General features: G+C 34.8%; 1 protein-coding gene across 2 annotated transcripts in view; it reads right to left on the reverse strand.

Annotated features, from left to right (window-relative positions):
- LOC123559755 (PHD finger protein 14-like) overlaps positions 1 to 23,561 on the reverse strand; it is a 40,225-nt gene that overhangs the window by 7,094 nt on the left and 9,570 nt on the right. The window contains exons 9-21 of one of the 2 annotated variants that reach the window (XM_053552346.1): positions 21,717 to 21,759; positions 21,005 to 21,034; positions 17,963 to 18,103; positions 15,855 to 15,930; positions 15,190 to 15,284; positions 11,860 to 11,953; positions 10,915 to 11,021; positions 10,313 to 10,408; positions 8,299 to 8,393; positions 6,323 to 6,454; positions 4,485 to 4,632; positions 3,198 to 3,443; positions 47 to 143 (exon numbers count right to left, since the gene is read on the reverse strand). In XM_053552346.1, coding sequence (XP_053408321.1) covers positions 47 to 143; positions 3,198 to 3,443; positions 4,485 to 4,632; positions 6,323 to 6,454; positions 8,299 to 8,393; positions 10,313 to 10,408; positions 10,915 to 11,021; positions 11,860 to 11,953; positions 15,190 to 15,284; positions 15,855 to 15,930; positions 17,963 to 18,103; positions 21,005 to 21,034; positions 21,717 to 21,759 — 1,400 coding nt within the window. The remainder of the gene's footprint in view (positions 1 to 46; positions 144 to 3,197; positions 3,444 to 4,484; positions 4,633 to 6,322; positions 6,455 to 8,298; positions 8,394 to 10,312; positions 10,409 to 10,914; positions 11,022 to 11,859; positions 11,954 to 15,189; positions 15,285 to 15,854; positions 15,931 to 17,962; positions 18,104 to 21,004; positions 21,035 to 21,716; positions 21,760 to 23,561) is intronic. The other variant, XM_053552347.1, reaches the window with a different exon arrangement.

The raw sequence follows: 23,561 nt of genomic DNA on the forward strand, positions 1-23,561 counted from the left end.
TCTACTCCTATTGTCTGTATAAAATGTTAGATTCAAACTAGCTAACCCGTTGCTGACTGTTTAGGGGAAGTATCGCTGTCATCCTCCTCCTCATCATAATGTCTCTTCTTAATAATCTTCCGACCTTTCCTGGACACTTCATGCTGAAATAATAAAACATCCTCAACACTTAATGCTGAAATAATAAATATCCTCGACACTTAATGCTGAAATAAAACATTCTCGATACTTTATGCTGATATAATAAACCATCCTAGACACGTCATGCTGAAATAATAAATATCCTCGACACTTCATGTTGAAATAATAAAATATCCTCGACACTTCATGCTGAAATAATAAAATATCCTCGACATTCATGCTGAAATGATAAATATCCTCGACACTTCATGCTGAAATAATAAAATATCCTCAACATTTCATGCTGAAATAATAAAATATCCTTGACACTTCAATCTGAAATAATAAAATAACCTCAACACTTCATGCTGAAATAACAAAATATCCTTGAACAACAAGCCATGATTAATGATGCTTCATGCTAACTAATAGAATACTCAACATATATTGCTGAAATAACAAATTTTCCTTGACTCTTCATGCTGAAGTACCAAAACAAAAATAAATAAATAAAATATTATTGACACTCCATACTAAAATAACAAGACATCACTGACACTTCAATGGTAAATAGCAAAACATAGGTGACACTTCTTCTGAAATAACAAACATCATTTCACTAATGTTTCATTAGATATGTATGACTTGAGTGGTCCAGCTGCCACTTCATGCCTCTGTGAGTTACAACCACCCATACAAAGACTGTGAGGATCCCAAACACACTAATCTCTTCGGGTCACAAACACACTCCTGCCCCGTAAGGATCACAGCAACACTTTCTCATAAGACACTAGTGTTGCCTCTTCCAGGAAGTAGACTGGTATGTGGTTCCAACACGCTTTCAGCCTACTTCATATTCAAGCTAAAATTTAAACTATCAACCAAAGTAAATTATAGATCAGACTAAACAGTTAAAATAAGTGCCCATGAAAATTATCCCTGACTTGGATTCAGTGTTGTTTATCTTTTCTGGTCCTTTAGGATCATGGAGTCCATTCAACATTATGTGTAATAGAGTTCCGCTTAAGCAGGTGCTAGGGGGCATGAGAGGTGTTGCACTTTCAATTACCTCTCATGAACAGACTCAATCAAACCGAGTCTGCTATTATTTTGCTTGGTTGCATTTCGTGCTTACAAAGGATCTTTTTACAGATTTTATTATTCATTAATTCCATTCTGACCAAATTGGAGCTTAAAGAACTGAGCAGTTTAATAAGTTAGATAATCAACATCTATTTAAAGCCACCACTTAATGAACCAAGCAGTTTATAATTTAAATAATCAACATGTATTTAAAGCTATCTTTAAACTTTGACCTTATTCAATATACTTAAAGCAAAAGAAATTCCCTATTGATATAAATTCAATGATTAAGTATCATGAAATCAAGTGGAATGTGGGAAACAAGAGGGCCATGATGGCCCTATATCGCTCACCTGTTATCATTGCACCTGAGGACAAGAAGGTCCTCAGAAATAATATCTGAGTCCAAAGGACAGGAACAACAAAGGGAAGAAAAACCAAAAAGAAAAAAAATCTTACAAGGTATAGATATGTTAAAATACACCTAAAAATTGAAGGTACCATCCATGTTGTACCACAGAAAACTGGTCTCGTGTTTTCCCTACGACCAATAATAAAAAAGTTACTTAAAAAAAGCTATTTATAGTAACATAAAAGGAAGTAATTAAAAAAAAATTGTAAGTGGACAAAAGAAGGATCTGCCAAATAAATCTGTTGACATAAATGAAATTTCAGATCAGTATCTTCATTAGTTATGGAGATATAACAATTTTAATTTGAAATAAAGGGAGGTAATTTGACATAAATCAGTCCATAGTTATCTACCCTGATCATCTCAGTCCAACTAATAACAATAAAAAAATTCAAATAAGTCCTGTAAGTACTTACTAATATAAATCCATTTTGATTAAAATCAGGGGAGGTAATCAGATATAAAATAACTCTGGAACCTATGATTGGATCTGATTTGTCATGGAATCCAAGATTTATTGTTGTTGAAGATATTTTAGAAGTTTGTATTAAATAAAACCATAAATGAAGTCTCTATATGGCTGCAAAAGCCAAAAATAGCCAATTTTGGACCTTTAAGGGGCCATAACTCTGAAACCCATGATGGAATCTGGCCAGTTGAAGAAAGGAAGCAAGATCTTGTGGTGATACAAGTTGTGTGCAAGTTTGGTTAAAATCAAATCATAAATGAAGCTGCTATTGTGCAGACAAGGTCAAAATAGCTAATTTTGGCCCTTTCAGGGGCCATAACTCTGGAACCCATCATGGGATCGGCTAGTTCAAGAAAGGAACTGAGATCTTATGGTGATACAAGTTGTGTGCAAGTTTGGTTAAAATAAAATCATAAATGAAGCTGCTATTGTGCAGACAAGGTCAAAATAGCTAATTTTGGCCTTTTCAGAGGCCATAACTCTGGAACCCATATTGGAATCTGGCCAGTTCAAGAAAGGAACCAAGATCTTATGGTGATACAAGTTGTGTGCCAGTTTGGTAAAAATCAAATCATAAATAAAGCTGCTATTGTGCAGACAAGGTCAAAATAGCTATTTTGGCCGTTTCAGGGGCCATAACTCTGGAACCCATAATGGGATCTGGCCAGTTCAAGAAAGGAACCGTGATCTTATGGTGATAGAAGTTGTGTGCAAGTTTGGTTAAAATAAAATCATAAATGAAACCACTATCGTGCAGACAAGAAAATGTTGACGCACGGACTGACGACGGACGAAGGGTGATCACAAAAGCTCACCTTGTCACTATGTGACAGGTGAGCTAAAAATCCACACTGAACAAAATCTCCCTGCTTAACTGGACCAAGGCAGACAAAACCCAACAGTTTATTTCCAATCAACATCGCAACATCCAAATTTTCACTTCATTCCATTTGGAATCGATAATAATTATGTTAAATCTTGTAATCTTTCATTTCTGTTCATCTTCCTCATATTTCAAAGTTATTATTCAACAACATCAAAAGGAAGATTATGACCACCTTTGTCAAATTGAGCAGGGGGGAATTTTGTCCTACATCCAAATCAAGTTCTTACAAATGATGTCAGCTGTCTATGAATGGGGGTCGTTTCCTCAACAATTTTGATTTCCACTTCCATTGAGCTGTCATCACTGATCACAATCTCTGCCGGGGATGGTGGTCCGCTAACACTGGCCTCCTCAGGTTTTTGTTTATGACTCTCCGTCTGTCCGTCCTCTGATGTTTCCTTCTGCTTCAGCGGTTTCTTTTTCAAACATTTTTTAGCCATTTTCTTTTTTCTGTCCCTTCGGCCGTGCATATTCTGATCATATAGTAAATTTTGTAAATGTACAGTAAAACTATTGCTTGATTATAAATTTTCTTACAATGTATATAATCAATGATTATTTACACATCTTAATTCTTTTTTTCTTTTTTTAAGAAATGAGTTTTCATTGAAAAATACCTGCAAATGATTAAAACGTGTAGAGTATTCCTTTTAAACAATACAAATGTATTTCATATCCAAAACTGCTTTCCAATTAAAAACATTTTGAGTTTTCCTTCCCTTTTACACTGTTTTAGTATTTGACTAGTCATAAACCTCTAGACTGACAGAACTCAAATGACAGCAGTTGCTGTTGCGACAGTGAACATTTAAACACTGCATTACAACATATCTTCAAAGGGCAAGGTCAGGCAAAATACATATAATGATCTCATTTATGACACAACGTAAGTAAACAAGCACTGAAAATCAAACTCTGTAACCTATGAAATCCACTGCCTTTGTGGTCAATTAAATTGGTATGAACAGAAATTTGATCACTGTGTAACGTTTAGACTGTAAATTGAAGAAATTCGAAATGTCAAGAAACAACATACCAGGGCACATGTAATCACAGTATGATAATTACTTTTTCTGATAATCTTTTCAACAAAAAAAAAGCCAACATTATAGAGTTTACATTCATTTTACTAATAACAAAGAGCTGCCAGAGGACAGCAAAACTTAACTATTCAACAACCCTGTCAACTGAATAAATGTAAGTTGAAAAAGGGGCATAATGTTGTAAAACAACAAAACAAATTTTTGAAACCTGTGCAATGTAAGTCAGTTCTTCAAAGTGAATAATTGTGTGAAGTTTCAATTCATTCCCACAAGTAGTTACTGAGATACCAACCTACATACAAAAACTCAACCAAATAAGGACGCCGTGCATAGGCATGGGTGAGTCTAATAGCTCTACCTATATCTTTCAAATTGTTGCGCTAAAAACATCCTATTTTTTTTTTTTTTTTTTGCAAAATGTCAGCTGCTGATAAACCTGTTGTATTATATAGATAAGCAGTAAAATCCTACAGGAAAGAGAAATTCCATATCTTCTTTTGCCCTTGAGAACTTTGCCGGTTCTTTAATTTTCTCTCTCAGTCTTCTAGGAGCATCAACATTTACACTCGATGATTCCTCTGACTCTTCACTACTACTGTCTGCACACTCCGAGCACTGCCTGCATTATAATCATTTTGTACACTGCTGTTACTGTTAGTTCAATTAAAATTTTTAACAGTTTTTTTGGTTATTCATTTTTTTTCAGGGAGAACAATAATATGAGAAACTGAAAAATCTTACCTCTTGAACTGATCAAATAATGATTTTTTCAAAACATGCGATTCCTTATTCTAATAGTTCCTAAAAATGTAACTGCTTTTTTCCACTTAGTATAGAAGATTTCATCTACAGATTTGTAGAACTACAATGTAAATATTTGAAGCTTTTCTGTTTCTACCTGACAAATGTATGTTCATTTTAAACATTATTAAAGGTTCCTTTTCAACAATATTCATTAAACAAATATAATTAAAACCACCAGTTTATAAATGTCATCTACAAAAGTTGGAAAAACTGTCAAGTTATAAATTATATACCTTTATAAATTCTGTAAAAAAATCGTCATGCATTTTACAATGAAATATGAACAAAGCGGAAAAAATTCCGTATTGTACCTTTTAAATTTCGTATTGTACCTTACCATATTGTATGCTGTCGACTACTTCATTAATACGCATCACCTGACACAGTTTTATAAATAGCACACATAAAACCTTCACTTACTTGCATTTTAATATGATAATAATCGATAAACATAGAAGATTTCTTTCAGTAACAAAACAACAAACAAAAAGTTAGAGGTATATTATAAAGGGTCATTATAACATTAGTTAGATCTGAGATTTCGTATTCAGCTCCCATGTTTTTTGCAAGGTCGGATCACACTCGGCGCTTGCATGCCTTGTGAGATCCGATCTGGCAAAAATCCACTGATCTGAATACGGCATCCCAGATTGAGCTACTATTATAATAACCCTATTATATTAGCTTAACATGCATTTAATAAAATCTACTTGTATTCGAAAATACTGTTTTGTAATGTAAATTAAGATTATTCAATATAATGAAACTCAAGACTCTACCACCTGTATGCAAAGGTTTTTGCACAGTCAATGCGCCTTTGAAGGTCGGATACAGAAGTAGGAAACCATCAGCAAAAATTTAAGTTTTCTCATATCACTTTGTTTAAATGAATGTAAAACGAGACATTTTATGTTTTACCTATTTTTTTGTCTTCTATTGTAAAAAGAGGAAGAAATACCGAGTTTTGTACTAAAATATATAGGCTACTCACAGAATTTTGAAACTGAAAGTTTTAGGTTTAATGAGAAGTGGGCACTGGACACTTATCAAATTATACTATTGACAATATCAAGTTTTAAACTTTAAAGCTACTTGTCCACAGTTGGGGGGAGGGGGGAGGATTTTTCAACATGTTCATTTCCTTTAAGTTTGGCACAGAATGTATTTACAGAAAAATGATATAAGATTAATGAGAAAATGGTAAAAAAGCAAGAAAAATTTTGCTTTTTTTTTTCATTTTTTCAGAAGTGTTCACTCCCTTCAGCACATATTTTATTTTAAATTTATCAAAACATTCTGCAATATTTGTATGTCAGTAACTTTGCACTGCTTGTCACTTCCATACCACCCACATTTTACTGATTTTTAAGAGAAAACAACTTTGGCCTAAGAAAAGTAAACAAGTCATTTTAAATGCAGTTCTTCAATGAACACATTGATTTCAATATTCAATATTCACATTTCTTATGTTAACTAAAAGTAATCTTTTCTAAATGAAATATTACCATCCCCATCTACTGGTTTTCTTTGGCATTCTAGTAAGTGGAGGGTTGAGACATCCCAGGTGATACCACAGTCTACATTTGTCACACCTGGCTAACAGGTGCTGGTCATGTGATTTCCGGCATATGCCACATCTATAAATAGATAAAATAGATAAAATACATATACCACAATTTCTTGATTTGATCCGCAAAATTAAATCCCAATAAATAAGCAAACTATTCTTTTATTTCATCTATTTGAAATCCACAAAGTCACATCCCAATAAATAATTTGTTTTTGCTGAAACCATGAAATTTCATGGAAATGACATTACATGACTTCACAGTATTGTGGTTTTACATTCATTTCTATTTGAATATAAATATTAAAGTATCATATTGACATAAGTTTCAAAGGAAATTTATAGATATACACTTTAGTATATCTGGAGACATACAGGCTATTGCAGCATTCTCTACTCCCCTAATTTTGGGAGCCTTACTTTGAATTTGTTTTAGTCTCACAAAAGCCACTCTTTTCTTGGTTTAGTCACATCCTACTTGGTTTTGCCCCAAGTTTGACTGAGCATCACCAAGACCATTTCCTATTTGGTTGATCTTAATGCTAACCACTCCCCATTTGACTAAGCCTAACCCAGCCACTTTCCATCAGGTTTATCCTCAGCCTGGCCACACCTGTTTGTTTGATCCCCCTATTAAGTTTAGCCTCAATATACCAACTTCCTAAGGGAAGTGGTGGTCTAGTGGATAAGGTATCACCCGCTCAATCTAAGGGTCGTGAGTTCAAGCCCCACTGGGGTCATGACCATGACTTCTCATATTGCACCAGTACTGGTTTTTCCAGGAAGCGGACTCGAGAGTGGTTCCAATAAGCTTGAAGCTTTCATCACAATCGAGCTAAAACAAATTAGTTTAGACTAATAAACCAACTTCCTGTTTGGTTTGTTTTGTTTTGTTGTTTTTGGTTTAATGCCGTTTTTCAACAGTGTTTCAGTTACATTTGTATTTAATGTCTGGCAGTTAACCTAACCATTGTACCTGGATTCTGTACCAGTACAAACCTGTTCTCTGCAAGAACTGCCAACTTTCCCATATGAATCAGAGATTTCAGACACAGTCTTTATCAAATCATCACAGAGAACATACGCCCTGCCCGGGGACTGAACTCCTGACCCTGCCATCTGTAGATCTGCACTCTCCCTATTGAGCTAAGCAGGTGGGCTTAGCCGCTCCCTAGTTGGTTTAGATTCACCCAATCCATTTTCTATTTTTTTATCCTCACCCTACTCACGCATTTGACTGAATGTCATGCTAGACACTTCTAATTTGGCTGATTCTCACCATAGCCACTCCCTATTTGGTTAGAATCCTAACTCTAGCCACTTTCTATTTAGTTAATCCTCACCCTAGCCACTCCCTATATGGTTAAGCCTCACCCTAGCCACTCCCTATATGGTTAAGCCTCACCCTAGCCACTCCCTATATGGTTAAGCCTCACCCTAGCCACTTTCTATTTGGTGAAGTATCCATCTCAAACAAACAGAATCTTTCAAATTTGGCAAATCTAAATGGTCTCAAGTTGTAACATATTTAACAATGATACCTATTCCCCACAGAAAATAGCCATGAAATGTTTCCTTGATACAGACTTAAAGCAAATTTTCAGTATAAGTAAGGTCAGCAATGGTAAACAGTTACACCTGACGAGTGTTCTTGAATTACATGCCAGCATTGTTCTGGCTTCAAAAAGTTTGAAAACTTCCAAACATGAAGGTAGGGAATGATGCATTCTCTTCGGTCACATCATCATGGAGACATTTGAACTTCTGACCACTATACTCATATTCTTGTGCTCTAACAACAAAGCTTCCACTGCCCTCTGACATTTATATACATAATAGTCTTATATTCTGCAAACGTTACATCATGTGAAAAAACTTTGGCAAAAAATGTACCAAAAATTGAAACCAACTTACTGGTTTATTACAGCAGAAGGCGATTTGAGAACTTCTTTTCTAGCTGGTGACTTGTTCACTTTCTTCTGTCTGAATATCTCAGGTAAAGGCATTGGCTGAAATCAACATCACTTTTTACAATTAATGGTATAAAAATCTAAACTTTCAAAAGTTACATTCTTCCTGCATTCTCCATACACATTTATCTTTAAAATGTCCTCATTTATATAAAATTTCAAAATTTGCCATAACTCTATTGTGTAGTAACATAAATTTCAAGTGAAAACCTAGTTTTGTATTTCCTATTTAAAAGCCAGTTTTGAAAATTAGATGATCTCCAATTACCTTCTCTTTAAATAAACTGCTCTTGCATCAGAAAACATCCAAATAAAACTTGTACCTAATGGTTAAGATAATGGGTAACAGTAATATATGCTTTTAAAGGTACCTGTTAGATAAGCTTTGTGGGTAACAGTAATATATGCTTTTAAAGGTAACTGTAAGATAAGCTTTGTGGGTAACAGTAATATATGCTTTTAAAGGTACCTGTTAGATAAGCTTTGTGGGTAACAGTAATATATGCTTTTAAAGGTAACTGTAAGATAAGCTTTGTGGGTAACAGTAATATATGCTTTTAAAGGTACCTGTAAGATAAGCTTTGTGGGTAACAGTAATATATGCTTTTAAAGGTACCTGTAAGATAAGCTTTGTGGGTAACAGTAATATATGCTTTTAAAGGTAACTGTAAGATAAGCTTTGTGGGTAACAGTAATATATGCTTTTAAAGGTAACTGTAAGATAAGCTTTGTGGGTAACAGTAATATATGCTTTTAAAGGTAACTGTAAGATAAGCTTTGTGGGTAACAGTAATATATGCTTTTAAAGGTACCTGTAAGATAAGCTTTGTGGGTAACAGTAATATATGCTTTTAAAGGTAACTGTAAGATAAGCTTTGTGGGTAACAGTAATATATGCTTTTAAAGGTAACTGTAAGATAAGCTTTGTGGGTAACAGTAATATATGCTTTTAAAGGTACCTGTTAGATAAGCTTTGTGGGTAACAGTAATATATGCTTTTAAAGGTACCTGTTAGATAAGCTTTGTGGGTAACAGTAATATATGCTTTTAAAGGTACCTGTTAGATAAGCTTTGTGGGTAACAGTAATATATGCTTTTAAAGGTAACTGTAAGATAAGCTTTGTGGGTAACAGTAATATATGCTTTTAAAGGTAACTGTAAGATAAGCTTTGTGGGTAACAGTAATATATGCTTTTAAAGGTAACTGTAAGATAAGCTTTGTGGGTAACAGTAATATATGCTTTTAAAGGTACCTTAAGATAAGCTTTGTGGGTAACAGTAATATATGCTTTTAAAGGTAACTGTAAGATAAGCTTTGTGGGTAACAGTAATATATGCTTTTAAAGGTAACTGTAAGATATGCTTTGTGGGTAACAGTAATATATGCTTTTAAAGGTACCTGTAAGATAAGCTTTGTGGGTAACAGTAATATATGCTTTTAAAGGTACCTGTAAGATAAGCTTTGTGGGTAACATTAATATATGCTTTTAAAGGTACCTGTAAGATAAGCTTTGTGTGTAACAGTAATATATGCTTTTAAAGGTAACAGTAAGATATGCTTTGTGGGTAACAGTAAGAAATGCCTTTTGGGTAACAGCAGTACATGCTTTTTGGGTAACAGAAAAATATGTTTGTTGGGTAACAGTAAGATATGCCTTTTGGGTAACAGTAAGATATGCTTTGTGGGTAAATGTATTATATGCTTTGTGGTTAACTGTAAGATATGCTTTGTGGGTAACAGTAATGCATGCTTTTAGGGTAAAAGTAAAATATGTTTGCTGGGTAACAGTAAGATATGTCTTTTGGGTAACAGTAAGATATGCCTTTTGGGTAACAGTAATATATGCTTTGTGGGTAACAGTAAGATCTGCTTTGTGGGCGACTGTAATACATGCTTTTAGGGTAACAGTAAGATATGTTTGTTGGGTAACAAGATTTTTTTACAAATTTTGATATACCTTTCCAGCTAGTGTGTTGAGAATAGACCAGAGCTCTTCACCCTTCTTTCTTAGTTTACTGTTTGGATCATGTGGTTTTTCTGTCTGTTTCAGCAACTACAAGAAACATGTAGACTTGATCAAACATCACTACAATGTTGTATACACATACACAGGAAAGTCTCAATAAAACTGTATCTTACATTGAGAAGAATAGAGCTTCCAATACAATATTTTCACTTCAAAAAGGATAAAATAACGGAGAAAATTCATTAAAACCATTTACATGTACAAGCATTTAACTTCTAGTCCGATTCAAAGATAGAATTCACATCAATTTTGAATCATCAGACTTTGTTAGATGTACAAAATTAAGTACAGAAGATCAACTTCTAATGTTAAACAATAACCTTTAAAGTCAGAAAACATCTGCTATTGAAATCCAAAAACTTGTGGGTCAAACCTATTGCCTACATTATCATGTTTCCAATGTACTTTTTAAACTGTTATCTCAATCCAATGTTATTACAAGATATTGTATTACAGCTATATCTTGTTTCCAATGTAACTGAAGTACTACCTTGTCATACTGTTACCTCAATCCAATATTATTACAAAATTACCTTGTCATACTGTTGTCTCAGGGCATTATCTTGTTTCCTCAACTTCAGATTTTGTTTCTCAAGTTCCTTTAAATCGGCTCTCAATTTCTCTATTTTCACATTGCGATCTGAAAAAAAAAGTGTACCATTATAACTGTTCTTGTAGGGTTTTAAGTCAAATAGGAAAGATTAAGGGAATTTGTGACAATTCAGCTTTAACAGTGGAGGAAGTGCCCCTCTAACATTATCTGTGGAATGTGTAGACACCTATGTTAACCACCAAACACCTGCAAGTAAACTGAAAAGTTTCCTCAGGTGCAATAATTCTAAATGAATGTATGATTTGAATACACAGTCATGAGGGGCAAAAGATTTTAGGTCAGCAACCTTATCCACTGGACTTTGTATACTGTTTTAATCATTGCTTACAGCCACAATGCTACAAGTCTGCTATTACATCTACAAAAGAGTGGAATGTTTCAAGCTTTTATCTGACATCATACAAGTCACATGTCAGCTTCCATATTATGGCATCAGAAAATAATTATACATCATACATATTTCCAACAGACAAGCACCTTAATTTATCTCTTGGCAAACAACATAGTTCTAAATAGATTATGTTTTTAGATCTGTAAGCAAGAATAATTTATATCAGTACAATCTATCCGAAATAATTACACTTTGTGAACCAAGGTTTGCTCAAACACAGCCATTTTGTTGGGATTTGAATTAATGGATTTCGATTTTGAAAATAAAATTCTAAATTTTCTTGCTCATTACCATTAAATTTCTTGGACTGACACAACCGCAAAATCCATAAAAATTAGTCCCCCTTTAACTCAGATAAAAAAATGATACTTTCTTGAAAATTATATATCATGAAGATAATACTTTAGCAAAAACTGAAAAAACACTTTCCTGTTCAAAGTCATGGTAGCAAATAACAATTCTATACTGACTTACCTAGATAGTAAGTGACATAGTCAGCTGAGAATGCTGGCCCAGTGTGAGATTTCTTCCTCTCCTGTTTCTCTGCTGTGTGAACAACATGATGTGACTGAAATATTTAAACGGTATATATCTCTGCTGGCGAGTAACATGATGTGACTGAAATATGTACTAACTACAGATCTCTACTGTGTGAACAACATGATGTGACTGAAATATTGAAATAGTATATATTCCTGCTTGTGAGCAACATGGTGTGACTGAAATATTGAAATAGTATATATTCCTGCTTGTGAGCAACATGGTGTGACTGAAATATGTACTAACTACAGATCTCTACTGTGTGAACAACATGATGTGACTGAAATATTGAAATAGTATATATTCCTGCTTGTGAGCAACATGGTGTGACTGAAATATTGAAATAGTATATATTCCTGCTTGTGAGCAACATGGTGTGACTGAAATATGTACTAACTACAGATCTCTACTGTGTGAACAACATGATGTGACTGAAATATTGAAATAGTATATATTCCTGCTTGTGAGCAACATGGTGTGACTGAAATATGTACTAACTACAGATCTCTACTGTGTGAACAACATGATGTGACTGAAATATTGAAATAGTATATATTCCTGCTTGTGAGCAACATGGTGTGACTGAAATATTGAAATAGTATATATTCCTGCTTGTGAGCAACATGGTGTGACTGAAATATGTACTAACTACAGATCTCTACTGTGTGAACAACATGATGTGACTGAAATATTGAAATAGTATATATTCCTGCTTGTGAGCAACATGGTGTGACTGAAATATTGAAATAGTATATATTCCTGCTTGTGAGCAACATGGTGTGACTGAAATATGTACTAACTACAGATCTCTACTGTGTGAACAACATGATGTGACTGAAATATTGAAATAGTATATATTCCTGCTTGTGAGCAACATGGTGTGACTGAAATATTGAAATAGTATATATTCCTGCTTGTGAGCAACATGGTGTGACTGAAATATGTACTAACTACAGATCTCTACTGTGTGAACAACATGATGTGACTAAAATATAGAAAAAGTATATATTCCTGCTGGTGAGCAACATGGTGTGACTGAAATATTGAAATAGTATATATTCCTGCTTGTGAGCAACATGGTGTGACTGAAATATTGAAATAGTATATATTCCTGCTTGTGAGCAACATGGTGTGACTGAAATATGTACTAACTACAGATCTCTACTGTGTGAACAACATGATGTGACTGAAATATTGAAATAGTATATTTATATGCTTGTGAGCAACATGATGTGACTGAAATATTGAAATAGTATATATTCCTGCTTGTGAGCAACATGATGTGACTGAAATATTGAAATAGTATATATTCCTGCTTGTGAGCAACATGGTGTGACTGAAATATTGAAATAGTATATATTCCTGCTTGTGAGCAACATGGTGTGACTGAAATATGTACTAACTACAGATCTCTACTGTGTGAACAACATGATGTGACTAAAATATAGAAAAAGTATATATTCCTGCTGGTGAGCAACATGGTGTGACTGAAATATTGAAATAGTATATATTCCTGCTTGTGAGCAACATGGTGTGACTGAAATATTGAAATAGTATATATTCCTGCTTGTGAGCAACATGGTGTGACTGAAATATGTACTAACTACAGATCTCTACTGTGTGAACAACATGATGTGACTGAAATATTGAAATAGTATATATTCCTGCTTGTGAGCAACATGGTGTGACTGAAATATTGAAATAGTATATATTCCTGCTTGTGAGCAACATGGTGTGACTGAAATATGTACTAACTACAGATCTCTACTGTGTGAACAACATGATGTGACTGAAATATTGAAATAGTATATATTCCTGCTTATGAGCAACATGATGTGACTGAAATATTGAAATAGTATATATTCCTGCTTGTGAGCAACATGATGTGACTGAAATATTGAAATAGTATATATTCCTGCTTGTGAGCAACATGATGTGACTGAAATATGTACTAACTACAGATCTCTACTGTGTGAACAACATGATGTGACTAAAATATAGAAAAAGTATATATTCCTGCTGGTGAGCAACATGGTGTGACTGAAATATTGAAATAGTATATATTCCTGCTTGTGAGCAACATGGTGTGACTGAAATATTGAAATAGTATATATTCCTGCTTGTGAGCAACATGGTGTGACTGAAATATGTACTAACTACAGATCTCTACTGTGTGAACAACATGATGTGACTGAAATATTGAAATAGTATATATTCCTGCTTGTGAGCAACATGATGTGACTGAAATATTGAAATAGTATATATTCCTGCTTGTGAGCAACATGATGTGACTGAAATATTGAAATAGTATATATTCCTGCTTGTGAGCAACATGATGTGACTGAAATATTGAAATAGTATATATTCCTGCTTGTGAGCAACATGGTGTGACTGAAATATTGAAATAGTATATATTCCTGCTTGTGAGCAACATGGTGTGACTGAAATATGTACTAACTACAGATCTCTACTGTGTGAACAACATGATGTGACTAAAATATAGAAAAAGTATATATTCCTGCTGGTGAGCAACATGGTGTGACTGAAATATTTAAGTAGTATATATTCCTGCTGGTGAGCAACATGGTGTGACTGAAATATTGAATAAGTACATGTATAGATCTCTACTGGGTAAACAACATGATGTGACTGAAATATCCAATAATTATAGATCTCTATTGTGTGAACAACATGATGGAACTGAAGTATTTAATAAGTATAGATCTCTACTGTGTAAACAACATGATGGAACTGAAGTATTTAGTGAGTATATATCTCTACTGTGTAAACAACATGATGGAACTGAAGTATTTAAACTGAATGTATCTCATGAGAAAAAGCTGCTTAAAGTGACATGTGCAGTCAGTTCTGGGCTCAAACTCAGCAGACCCCATCATGTATGTCATAGGGTGAGAGAAAAGATCAGTCAATCCTGTGTTATAACTCTAAGAACCCCATCATTTATGTCACAGGGTGAGAGTAATATGCAGTTGGTCCTGGGCTCAAACTCAGGAACCTTGCACACAGTTAAAGTGCTCTATTGACTAGTGTTAACCAGCTGCCTAACAAATATTCTTCCATAATGTCACCAGCTTTGTACCATGACATACACCCTTAAAAACTGGAAAGTCATCTTTGAATTCCAGAGGTACATACTATTGTAAGGCATGCTTGTTTGGACATTAATAGAAATGTTATCTGTGCTTATATTACACTGTCATCACACTTTGGCTATGGTAAACAAAAATGTTTGTATTAGAATACCTGTGTAATAATGCCCATGAGTTCTGCTTTACGTAACATTTTCTTCACTGCAGAGGGACTGGACGTTAGGTATCTTACCATCTTCTGTGGTGGCACTGGAACACAAATACACCATCAATTCACACTGTACATATATACACAATTACTGATTAGGACTTACCTCCCTTTTGTTGATCAATTACTTTCTTACTTACTTACTTACAAAACCAACATCAAATGAAAAAATAATTTTTTTAAAGCTAAAAGCAGTTTCAAAGGTTTTCTGTTAGTATATCCAAATAGCCTTCAAAGGGAAGAGTGAAAAAAGTAAAAAGTTATTACAATCAAAAGAAATAATGTTTTTGATTAAATGGGAGACTTTGGTCAGTTATCCCCTTTCATACTCTCTAAAGTAAGTAGGTCTACATATTCTAAAACACACGTATCTGAATTTTGACATTTCTGACATTTAATTTAACATCTCACACCTTAGAACTGATATCTCACAGACAAAACAGCAATGAAGTCAGAGGATTCCAAATGAGTGAACCAACTTACAATTTTATTACCTTAGACATAATCCAATAAGGGAGACAATTTGAAACTCACTAAAGTCCCTCATTAGAGAACCTCCTTTTCAATTTTACAGATACAAAAGTTTCTCATTAACAGAAAATAAACGTTACCCCATGATGGTGGTCTGGCAGCCTTTGCTATGAGGTATCTTTGTCTATGCTTGTTCAATTTTCTTTTAAATCTTGCCTGAAAATAATAATACTTGTAACTGTATTCTACAAGTAGTCTATCAGCAGGAAAATGTACAGAAATCTTGAGATATGAGCCGTGCCATGAGAAAACCAACATAATGCGTTTGCGACCAGCATGGATCCAGACCCAGACTGCGCGGATCAGGATCCACACTGTTCGTTTTTAAAGCCATTGCAATTAGAGGCTGTAAGTGAACAGCATGGATCCTGACCAGACTGCGTGGATGCGCAGGCTGGTCTGGATCCATGCTGGTCGCAAACGCAGTATGTAGGTTTTCTCATGGTGCGGCTCATATAATGATATTGCAGTTCTTAAAGTCACCGCTAACTCTCTATTATATTCCATTAAACACAATCACACTTGTTCAAATATCTGATCTTGTGATAATTCAGGTACAACAAAACTGTTTTATTGTCCGTATGTCAATATTCTACATCTTTATTGCAATAACTATCTCATTTGGGCATGGGCAAGTTTCCATGCTTGATTGGAATGCAACCATGGTATAAGTCCTATGTAATCTACTGCAATATTCAACAAAATAAACTGTTTATTCAATAAAATTCAACTGATCAATTAAAACTTCTGTTTTGTGCTTGCATTGCTGAGCCATTATACAATTTCAAATGCATCCCGATTTGAAGGCAATGAGTGTCATAAGCGTCATTGAGGTAAATGTTTCCGACATAACCCTAAACAAGAGCTGTCTCCGTAGGATGACACATGCCCCCGATGGCACTTTGAATGAATAGTTATGGCCGATGTTAAGAGTTTAAGACCTTTGACCTACGGAGCTGGGTCTTGTACGTGACACATCCTCTTACTGTGTCACACATTCATGCATAGTTATTTTAAAATCCATGCATGAATGACAAAGATATGGACCGGACATGCCCATCAATGCACTGTCATGAAAAATGATCTTTAACGTCTAAGTGTGACCTTGACCTTTGAGCTACGGACCTGGGTCTTGCGCGTGACACGTCGTCTTACTGTGGTACACATTCATGCCAAGTTATTTGAAAATCCATCCATCGATGACAAAGATATGGACCGGACACGCCCATCAATGCACTATCCTTTAACGTCTAAGTGTGACCTTGACCTTTGAGCTACGGACCTGGGTCTTGCGCACTGCATGTCGTCTTACTGTGGTACACATTCATGCCAAGTTATTTGAAAATCCATCCATCGATGACAAAGATATGGACCGGACACGCCCATCAATGCACTATCCTTTAACGTCTAAGTGTGACCTTGACCTTTGAGCTATGGACCTGGGTCTTGCGCACTGCACGTCGTCTTACTGTGGTACACATTCATGCCAAGTTATTTGAAAATCCATCCATCGATGACAAAGATATGGACCGGACACGAAAATTGCGGACAGACCGACAGACAGACAGACGGTTCAAAAACTATATGCCTCCCTTCGGGGGCATAAAAAAGAAGACTGATTCATTCTTGCCAAAGATTGGGCCTGGACAAGCTCTAAAATGACTTTGACCAGTGTGACCTTGACCTTTGAAATAGGGGCCTGGAAGCAAATATTTCTGCCAAATAAAGGTAAGGTTGCTTCACGCATGTCAAATTTACAGCCCAACAAGCTCTAATATGACTCTTGATGCCTAAATGTGATCTTGACCTTTGAGATTGGATCTGGGGTTGCACACAAAACTCTGTCTTATTCAGGCAAACATTTCTGCCAAATAGAAGTGATACTGCTCCATGCATGTCCAAGTTACAGCTAAGAAAAGCTGTCATTTACCTTGACATGGAAATGTGACCTTCACCTTTGAGATAGGACCTGAGGTTACACACAACACGCTGTCTGATTTAGGCAAACATTTGAGGACTGGAGTCTGTGGGCAACACTCTTTCACAGTGAAGTAAACATTTATGCCAAATATGAAAGAGATTACTCCAAGCATGTCAACTTTACTGTCTGGACAAAACTGGACGAATTAACACACTAAGGCAAATACACCAATTAGCCATTCTGATAATTTTGTATGACAAAGCATACCTTTTCCTTCTCATCTGGTATCCCCTGTGCAGTATGTTGCCTCACATGACTCTGTATGGCAAGAAAGTTCCGACGTTTTGCCCGAGATGTAATCTTGTCTGCATGTAACTTACAGTATGCATAAAATGGATCTGCTATATCCTAGTGAATGGAAATAACCACACAGTAATAAATATAATAACACTTCAATATCCTGGTACATGGAAGATAACTACACAGTGAAACATATAATAACACTTCAATATCCCCAGTATGTGGAAAATAACCACACAGTGATAAATATAATAACACTTCAATACCTTGGTACATGGAAAATAACTACACAGTGAAACATAAAATAACACTTCAATATCCCCAGTATGTGGAAAATAACCACACAGTGATAAATATTATAACAATTCAATATTCTGAACCATGGAAAATAACCACACAGTAATAGATATAATAATCCTTCAATATCCTGATACATACTAAAATAAATATAATTTTCGACATGTCTGACGTTGCGGAATTGTAATAAAGCCATTGAATAACAAGAGCACCACCTTGCGGGTGCTGACGCTCATCTGATTTTTTTGTATAATAGAAATATTGTCCTACCCATGATTTTCTAAGTCCAAAAAGGGCCATCATTCCTGCAAAAAGCAGGAAAGAGTTATGTTTCTTGATGTACAGCGTCCACTTATGATGGTGAAAAACTGTTGCAAGTTTTAAAGCAATAGCTTTGATAGTTTAGGAGAAAAGCTGACTTAAACATAATACTCAACCAAGAAAACTGATTTTCTAAGTCCAAAAGGGGCAATAATTATTGCAAAAAGCAGGATGGAGTTATGTTTCTTGCTGTACAGGGTCAGCTTATGATAGTGAACAAGTGTTGCAAGTTTCAAAGCAATAGCTTTGATATATTAAGAGAAAAAGCTGACCTAAACATAAAACTTAACCAAGAAATCTGATATTTTCTAAGTACAAAAGGGGCCATAAATCTTGCAAAAAGCAGGATGGAGTTATGTTTCTTGCTGTACAGGATCAGCTTATGATGGTGAACAAGTGTTGCAAGTTTTAAAGCAATAGCTTTGATATATTAAGAGAAAAAGCTGACCTAAACATAAAACTTTACCAAGAAATCTGATATTTCCTAAGTCCAAAAGGGGCCATAAATCTTGCAAAAAACAGGATGGAGTTATGTTTCTTGCTGTACAGGGTCAGCTTATGATGGTGAACAAGTGTTGCAAGTTTTAAAGCAATAGCTTTGATATATTAAGAGAAAAAGCTGACCTAAACATAAAACTTTACCAAGAAATCTGATATTTTCTAAGTCCAAAAGGGGCCATAAATCTTGCAAAAAGCAGGATGGAGTTATGTTTCTTGCTGTACAGGGTCAGCTTATGATGGTGAACAAGTGTTGCAAGTTTTAAAGCAATAGCTTTGATAGTTTAGGAGAAAAGCTGACCTGAACATAAAACTTAACCAAGAAAACTGTTTTCTAAGTCCAAAAGGGGCAATAATTCTTGCAAAAAGCAGGATGGAGTTATGTTTCTTGCTGTACTGGGTCAGCTTATGATGGGGAACAAGTGTTGCAAGTTTTAAAGCAATAGCTTTGATAGTTTGAAAGCTGACCTGAACATAAAACTTAACCAAGAAAACTGATTTTCTAAGTCCAAAAGGGGCAATAATTCTTGCAAAAAGCAGGATGGAGTTATGTTTCTTGCTGTACAGGGTCAGCTTATGATGGTGAACAAGTGTTGCAAGTTTTAAAGCAATAGCTTTGATAGTTTAGGAGAAAAGCTGACCTGAACATAAAACTTAACCAAGAAAACTGATTTTCTTAGTCCAAAAGGGGCAATAATTCTTGCAAAAAGCAGGATGGAGTTATGTTAGCTTTGATAGTTTAGGAGAAAAGCTGACCTAAACATAAAATTTAACCAGACAATGCCGACGCAGATGCCGAAGCCAACACCGATCAAGTGATGACAATAACTCATTTTTTTTTCAAAAAATCAGATGAGCTAAAAATAATAATACACTAGTGTAATGAAGCTCCGACATCAACATCGTTTATAGTGTCAAACTGACTTGTTTATATAGTAAAAGAAAGTAGAATTTTTGATGTTTTAACAGGAAAGGCTGACATGTGATAAAAAGAATATTACATTTTATGACTTTCCACATTTTATTATTTTGATCAACTCGTTTAATAAATTCAATATGAAAAGACACTCATGTAATATCCTCCATATCCTGCTAAAAATTCAAAGCAGACAAAACCCCTGCATCTAAAACATCAAAGTGGCAAAACCAATGCCACTAAAAATTCAAAGCAGACATTACCCCTCAAGCTAAAATTTCAAACCTAATAACACCCTCCTGCTAAATATTCAAATGGACAACACCTTTCCTGCTAAATTCAAAGAAGACAACACTCCTTCTGCTATTAATTCAAAAAGGACAACATCTCTCCATTTTAAAACTCAGAGCAGACAAAATCTATCTCACTGAAAGGTCAAAGCAGACAAAATTTCTGCCACTACATATTCAAAGCAGACAACACCCCTCCTGCTAAAAATTCACTGCTGACAAAATCCCAGCCACTGAAAACTAAAGCAGACAAACCCCTGGCTCTATAACTTCAAAAGCTATAAGTTCAAAGGGAAAGAACCCCTGCTGCTGAAATTTAAAATAGATTACACTCCTTCTGCTCAAAACAGACAACACCCCTCCTAAAAGTTCAAAGCATACAACACCCCTCACATAAACAATAAGAACTCTACAGCAAAATGGGAGGGGTTTTGTCCTACTTGTTTGAAGTAACAGTTATTTTGTCCATCTTCACTTTCTAGAAAGACAGCTTTTGTCCACCTAGAAACTTAAGTGGGAGGGGTTTTGTCCTACTTGTTAAAAGAACTGAAGAAGTTTTGTCCTGGAGTGGTTCTATCCAACATTGAACTTCAACATATTTCCTTGTTCAATAAAACAAAATCTTCCTAACATAATATAATCAGTCCCTCTGAGGAAATTACCAAAAGGCTGTGATTTCATACTTACACATATGCTGATTCCAGTAGAATAGATGTTCTAGAAAATCATGGCATGTATATTTGACCAGTTTCGATAATGTAAACAGACATGCATTGTATGATATATATTTACTAACTAAACAATATCCATTACTTTAATATAGTACTGTAAAATCATTTAATTTCGTGGGCATGAAATTTCATGGTTTTGGTCAAAACGGCAATTTCATGTGGATATGAATTCGTGAATTTCAACTTTTGAACATAAAATGAATGGAAATTTTACTTGTTCATTGGGATTATATTTCGTGGATTGACTCAATCACAAAATCCATGAAAATTAGTCCCACACAAATATTAGTGACTTCACAGGACCTTTTTTGTGTTTGATTATTATGCTATACTAAACACTAAAATGCATTGGTTACTATTCCAATATCCGACTGTTTTTTAATCAACTGCATCCAGACCTGCTGACATGAATTTCTTAATTTTCCAGTAAAATTTACAAATTGGTTAACCTTTAGCCTGCTGGTGGCAACTGATCTTGCCTTTGCGACCAGAGCAGACCAAGATCAGCCTGCACATCTGTGCAGGCTGATCATGGGCTGCACTGTTTGCTATTAAGTCAATAAATTTTCAGTGAACACCCCTCTGAATAATAAATGGTATTGTCCAAATTGAATGATGGACCAGTCCATTTTAGAAATTTAGCAGGGTAATGGTTAATGGATATTTACCTCATCTGGGGAAGCCTCTGACAATAGTCCATTTCTCTGTGCACTGAAAAACACCACAAAATATTTTCTATGAGGCTTCAAGTCACACTGACACAATTTTATCTATGTTACAATTTTCCTGCTTGAATCTGCAGAACCATCTGCCTTAATTCTAAGAGCTAGCTGGATTGAAGAACTACAGTGCATACGCAGTGCTACAAATCTCAATTTAACGAAATACCGGTATACCTCGAAAAAGTGTTTTGGTCCCGGCTGCTTTCCTTCTTATTTCTATGTTACAATGTCGCAGTTTTACCAAAATGCAATTTAACCAAAAATGCACTCCTATGAATGTATTGTTATGCCCTTACAGCCTGTTTTCAACTTGAGATGCAATTTTACAAATACCTGTATCAGCTTAGTTTTCATTGTTAAGCTTCCATTCTTAATGTGTCAAGTCCTGGTCATCAAGGTGAAGAGTGAAAAAGTGGAAAGTGTCACTACCCATTTAGAGGGTGTAAACTGTTCGGTTATTAAAGTGTGAAAACTTACAAATTAAATGCAAAACACATACGCTGTACCCTATGACACAAGTTATTTGACATTATAGTGATTGATCTTTTCTTCTATAAATATCAGATCAGATGGCACATAAGTCACACTTGCTTTGGTATCTGTACGTCTCATACAATCACTGCATAAAGACGATAAGACTAAATATTAAAGTCCTGTTAATCTGTAAATTGTCATTTTATTATTCCAAGCAATTCAGTGAAGGGTCCAGGTCATCTGGAAGGAAGCTTAACTGGAACAGACAATTTACGTGTTCCTGGCAATCCAGTGAAGGTCCCGGGTTAGCCGGCAGGATAACTGGATAAGGGAAGACCGGAGTTAAAAGGAAGGCATAGACCATTGAGTTTTAAAGTATATATAAATCTGGTACACATGTACTCCGATACGAAAATCATGGGTTAATATCACGTGTAGATATTACATTTGGGTAGTTGTTACGACATGTAGACATAGCAAAATTTCCTATGGTGCATTCGAATAAAAATGCGATATTACAAAACAAACAGCCTGTCCTTTGGCCTTTTCGTAGGACTGCGATTGCACAGTATACACACTAAGTCAATGTTACTGATTCATAGTAATCTAACTTAACCATTCTGCCTCTGAGCTCCAATCATATATACAGAACCTTTCTAGTACTGAAAAACTTCATATTCTTATCTGCAATGGAAAACAAAGCTGCAACTCTTACATGTCTTTTATACTGTAAATCCCTTCTTGTCATTAAAAGTGGAAAAAAATATAAACATTAAATCTGACTCTCAAATTTCTGATGACTTAACAGGAATTATCTGTTAGGTCAAACAAACAGCAAGGTTAAAAAGAGAGTTCTATGGAAGTTGTTTCAAGTTCTATTAAGTTATTCTTTGTTCTACGGAAGTTTTTTCTTGGGTTTACGGAAGTTATTCTGTGTTCTACAGAAGTTATTTCAGGATCTATAGAAATTATTCCATATCCTACAGCATTTATTCCATATTTACAGATTCTGAAGTTGTTCCGTGTTCTGTGGAAACTATTCCATGTTCAATTAAACTTGTTCCATATTCTAAGGAAGTTATTCCATATGATATACAGTAGTAATTCCATGGTCTATGGAAGTTATTCTATGTTACACACAAAACTTATATTATATCCTACTGAAGTTCTTCCATGTACTACAAAAGTTATCCCATTTTCTATGGAAGTTATTTCATGTTCAATGGAATTTATTCAATGTTCTACTGAAACGATTCTATGTTCAATGGAATTTATTCCATGTTCTATAGAAGTTATTCCATATTCCTCTGGAAGTTA

This window comes from Mercenaria mercenaria, chromosome 10 (genome assembly GCF_021730395.1).
Source record: "Mercenaria mercenaria strain notata chromosome 10, MADL_Memer_1, whole genome shotgun sequence".
Lineage (NCBI taxonomy): Eukaryota > Metazoa > Mollusca > Bivalvia > Venerida > Veneridae > Mercenaria > Mercenaria mercenaria.